General features: G+C 30.6%; 1 protein-coding gene across 1 annotated transcript; it reads right to left on the bottom strand.

Annotated features, from left to right (window-relative positions):
- Nucleotides 1-2,371: 2,371 nt before the first annotated feature.
- Nucleotides 2,372-3,269, bottom strand: LOC131046498 (short-chain dehydrogenase reductase 2a-like). The gene is made up of 2 exons (XM_059208162.1): nt 3,229-3,269; nt 2,372-3,149 (listed from the first exon to the last, which is right to left on the bottom strand). The coding sequence occupies exons 1-2, from the start codon at nt 3,267-3,269 to the stop codon at nt 2,372-2,374; spliced, it is 819 nt and encodes a 272-aa protein (XP_059064145.1).
- Nucleotides 3,270-5,384: the final 2,115 nt, after the last annotated feature.

Raw genomic sequence — 5,384 nt, forward strand, 5'->3', positions numbered from 1 at the left:
AAGTTAGAGATAAAAAATAGAAAAAATAACTGGTATGTTGAATGATGCTAATTTTTCTATTGTAAACATTATTCAGTAGTCAAATAACATAAGTAGTTACACTTGATAAACACTCACTAACTCACTAACAAATTTTCTTTAATTTTTTTAAGGTTTAAGAAGGTGTGGGCACTTGACATTTGTTTAGAGAAGCTTCACCTAAGATATTTTTTCCTTAATATATTATTGAATGGAAATTGTTTTTGAGTCTTATGACCAAGCTCATCATTGTGAAGGGTATCTTACATCTTATAACCAATTATTTCTAGATTAGATTGTGTACAAAAATTTACATCAATGTTTTGGATTACATATTTATGACATATATTAAAAACTATTACTTATGACACATTTAGAACTAGATTAGATTTAGAACTATCCCAATATCCACATATTTATGATATACATTAAAAACTATTACTTATGGTAATTAAAATGACACAGAAAGATTGTTTCAACTTTTACTAAGAATACTAGCCTCCTTGAATAATTTTCTTGCATTAAGCAACATTGATCTTTTTGCTCTATAACTACAATTATTACAGTTACAATTATAATCTCTAGCATCAACCTTTGAGTTGGGAAAAAAAATTGGCATAAACGTTAAAGCAAAAAAATTATAAAGAACACATATTACTTAAAATACCAAATATAGTAAGTCTTTATGAATTTCAAGCAAAGGAATATAACTAAGCTCAAGATCAACAAAGAAAAAAAGGCATTTCCCCCAATATTGTAAATACAGTTTTAGGGCATTTATTATCACCAACCTATGAATCCATTTTTCTATAGTTCTATTGGATGTAGATATTAAAATCGTTCAAACTTTGAACTTCTTATTGCATTCAATAGTTTTAGACATGAATGATATCCTTCTTAAGATGAATTAGATGTATAAAAATTTCCATTTCTTCAATATCTAAACACATGAGAATGTCCAATTTTTAAAGATTTTCCATATTAAAGTACCATGATACAGGCTTCTAGTTTTGACAAGACTTCAACTGAAGACAATTCAATGTTGTTACCGGTGCTAAAACCACTTCAAATACATTTTTCATGTGCTCAAGGTGGGTGAGGATATCCAAGCCTAAGACAATGCTTTTACTATTTGGCATCTTATTTGGAAGGTCCCAACTTCAATGCAAAGTAAAAATAATTTCTCTCTAGCATTGTTAGTATTCTTCAAATCCCATCTCCGCTTAACATGAAATCACTCAATAAACAAAGCTTCTAAGGTTGGTGATATTTTCACTCCCAATTTTTGACAAGCCAATCCATACTTCTTTTGGTATGGGATTTTAGGTACATTAATAGTTGTAATGATTTTGTAGCTTCTTGCAACGATATTTCATGAAGCACTAGATTTTAACTAGAACTAAGCTTGAAATCCACAAATAAATTTATTATTTTACCTATTTTACAATGGTAAACATTCTTAATCAACGTCATATACCAAAATGCATAATCTAACATCCTTCATATTAAGAGACACAAATGTCTTAGAAAAAGGAATATTTTTCTCAAAACATACATTTAAATTCTTAAATATTGCAAATTTTGTAGATTCAATGAAGAGATGTTTATGTGTTGAGAACCATTCATGTTAAGCTCCTTAAACAAAAAATCTATTAATTTTAATTTATTTCATAAGTTAACCATTTCTTTATATTGTACTTTAAGTACATGCATATTAATAAAGTATGTAACTTACATGATCTCAATCCGGGTTTTAACCTAATCACCACATATGAACTCACTACTAAGTTTAATTTTTCGTATTAGTTGATTTGCACTCTCCAATATATTATATAATATATATTTTAGTATTGGTGTAATCATCATAGACTCTTGCACAAAACCACATTAGAAACTTTGAAACTTTGACAATCAAAATTCCCAAGAAATACCTAACCCATATCAACAAAGACAACATTTTCATGTCGTTTATTTCTTCCGTCCAATATATTACCCAAATTATATCTTACTATCGATGTAACCCTTGCACCTCCTTTTAATACAAGTGCTAATTTTAATAATCATGCAATTTTATGTGACAACAAATGCCTTTAAAAAAACTGTAATTGATTACTAAATATCTTGAAAAATAGAAAAAGTCCAAGTGACTCGCCAAATACAGATGCAATTTCAGGATTTATTAAATAAAGATGTGAACTAAATTATGAGATGCATATAACAAATTCTATATAACTATCTATCTTACGCAGAAAGAAAATGATCTATAGTTCAGTCATATCACTGAACTACAACCACATGTTGTATCCATAGCTGCTATATCGTGCATGTAATGAAGACTGAACACAAAAAGCTGTTATGGCCCATATAGTCCCCAGTCATGGTTTACAACTGTGAAACGTCCATCAACAACAAGATTATGGCCACTCACATATTTAGACTCGTCACTAGCCAAATACAGAGCAGCCTCTGCTATATCCTCCGCTTTAAGAATAGTTCCCTTCAAGTTGGCTACCCTGCAACCCCACGCCTCCACTTCATCCTTGCCTTTTCCTACAAAGTCAATTACACCCCTGGTTGCAACAAGAGAAGGAGAAACACAATTTACTCTGATACCATATTTCCCAAGCTCAGCAGCACCATTTTTAGTCAAGCCTATAATTGCATGTTTTGATGCCGTGTATGCATGAGGTGCAGTTCCTCCCATAATCCCTGCAATACTGCCTGTAGAAATTATGCACCCTTTTCTGTTGGGTATCATAACGCGGGCTGCATGCTTAATGTCGTGCATTACTCCTTTTACATTTACATTCATGGGGGCTTCAAATTGCTCCATCTCGTACTCTGCAATACTATTTTGATGCCTATCTCCAGCACCCGCATTATTGAACATTATGTCCAGTTTTCCATGCTTTTCCATGGCTAAATCCACTGCTGCGCTCACGTCTTGCTCTTTGCTTACGTCACAGTGGATGAATGTAACCGATGAAGAAAGGGACTCGGCGAGTTTCGAACCTGGTACATCGGAAATGTCGGCTACGATGACTTTGGCTCCATGATTTGTGAATAGGCGAACGGTGGCTTCACCAATGCCTGATGCTCCGCCTGTGATTATTGCTACCTTGTCTTGCAATCTGCAACTTAACATCATAAGAACATTAAACCCAAGTGGATCAAGATAAAGTAAACCAAAAAGAAAATTGAATCAATTACCTTCTAAACAGAGCACCAGCTGCTTGCCCTGCATTAGACATATTCTCTGAGATGAAAAGATTTTAGTGCTTTTTGTATAAGATTACAATGGATTCAAGCAGGCCTGCCTGAATAGATATGTATACCACACCAATCAAATATGGGGAATCATCTATAATAATTAATCATTGTTTTCAGCACCAATTACTAAGTTAAACAAAAGGTAGACAGATTATCCGAACAAATTGCATCACATTATGAAAGTAGATGAACTTCTATGTCAACATTAGGCGGATCTTTGTCATCAGATTTTATTTTCTTATTAAGATATTCTTAATTGATGCTAATAAAAAAATTGGTTATTAGAATTTATCATTTTATCAATTTATGCAAATAAATGTGGTTGATTATTAAATTTTTCCTTTTTAATATTAAGATTTGATATTGATTGACCCAAATTAAAGTGATTTTTTATTAAAGCATATTTTCTTATTTTGATTTAATATTAATTTATTTTAAAAAAATGTTGTTGGTTAGTAGAGTTTACTTTCTTAATAATATTTTATATCTATTAGAGAAAATGAAAGTGACCGGTTATTAGAATTTAGCTTCTTATTAGGATTGTTGTTCAATATTTTTCATTTTATATTTTTATTGACTAAATTAATTAAAAATGTTTTTATGGGGATCTATTATTAGTATTTTATGTAGGAAATAATAATACAATGAGTATCATCCGTATGCAAAATTAAATCAAACAAATATAACCCATACATCATATAAAATAGATGATTTAATTATTGTAAAAGTTTAATCATAACTGTTAAAATACAAAAAAAATCAATATTTATCCATGTATACACATAAAATTGGCTATGAGCAATTAAATAAATATTTAATATTTATTTAATGATTGTTCTTCTATTAAATAGTTAATTTGAAAAGATTAATTTATTTAATATACTTCTATTAATTAATTTAATTGAAACATTTTATTAATTAATTCATTTATCCTTTTTTCTAATCAATTAGTTAAATATCTTATATTTAATTATTCTTCTATCCACTATCGTATAGTCTCATCAATTAAATAATTTCTTAATTATTTAGAAATTATTTAATCTTCCTTTTCCAACTCAGCCTCATCTCCCTCATCTGCACATCACTTTGTTCTTTGCCAACTCATCCATCATGTGGCTAAAGATATTAATATTTTTAATATTAATATGCCTCATTAACTTCAGCTTCCAAAATTTATTCTTCAAATAATGTGTACGTACACACATTCCTCAACTTCCCTATATTCTCTCCAAATTTCCTACATCTTTGGAGGAAGTTGAGTCCACTTGTCCTCTTATCCCTAAATCTTCTCCAACTATCTTATATTCTATCAAGTCTTCTTCTCAGTCAAGGTGAGATGAATGACACTTGGTTTCTCCTTCCACTTTTTCCTCCATCCTGTAGGTTTAGAAGGAATATCTTCCATCTTTCTCTCTCACATCTCAAGCTCTTGCTCAGAGCCATCCAATTTGCAAGATTTAATCAGGACCGTTGATATCTGCCACCAACAATTATGCACTCAAAAATATATAAATAGAGGTCTCCTAAGCTATTTTTGAAACTAATAGCTAATCTTATAGTCAATTAGGAGTCTTTATCTTTGCATCCGTGAGTTCAGTTTTTAAGCATTTTTAGAGTTGTTTTTGAGAAATTTAGCATTAATCATTATCATAATTTATCTTTGCATATCATATCAATTATTAGTCCATTCCACACTTGCCATCTTAAAAGCTACTAGTGCTTGTCTAAGAGAAAAATCATTTGGAACCAAAAACAATGGCGTTAGGATAAAATGGGACATAAATCATGAAGGTATAATCTTTTATTTTCTTTTTCATTTCATGTTGTTTCATTAGTTGAAACTTGAGTTATATTTGTGTGATAGACTAATGAGTTTGTAGGTTTAATCTCCGAGGTTAAACTTAAGTTGATACAAGTTTTGGTGCCCACCGTGGGGCTCGAAGCCTCGCACTTCATTTTATAATATCCTATCTAATTCTTGCTAATGAAATGGATTAAAAACTTTTGTAAAACTGTTTCATGCCTGTGTGGAATAAGGTAGCACTTTTACGACTTAGGATAACATTTTTGACCCTTAGTTTAGTGTTTTTGCTCCA

Source organism: Cryptomeria japonica, chromosome 7 (genome assembly GCF_030272615.1).
Source record: "Cryptomeria japonica chromosome 7, Sugi_1.0, whole genome shotgun sequence".
In the NCBI taxonomy this organism is placed as follows: domain Eukaryota; kingdom Viridiplantae; phylum Streptophyta; class Pinopsida; order Cupressales; family Cupressaceae; genus Cryptomeria; species Cryptomeria japonica.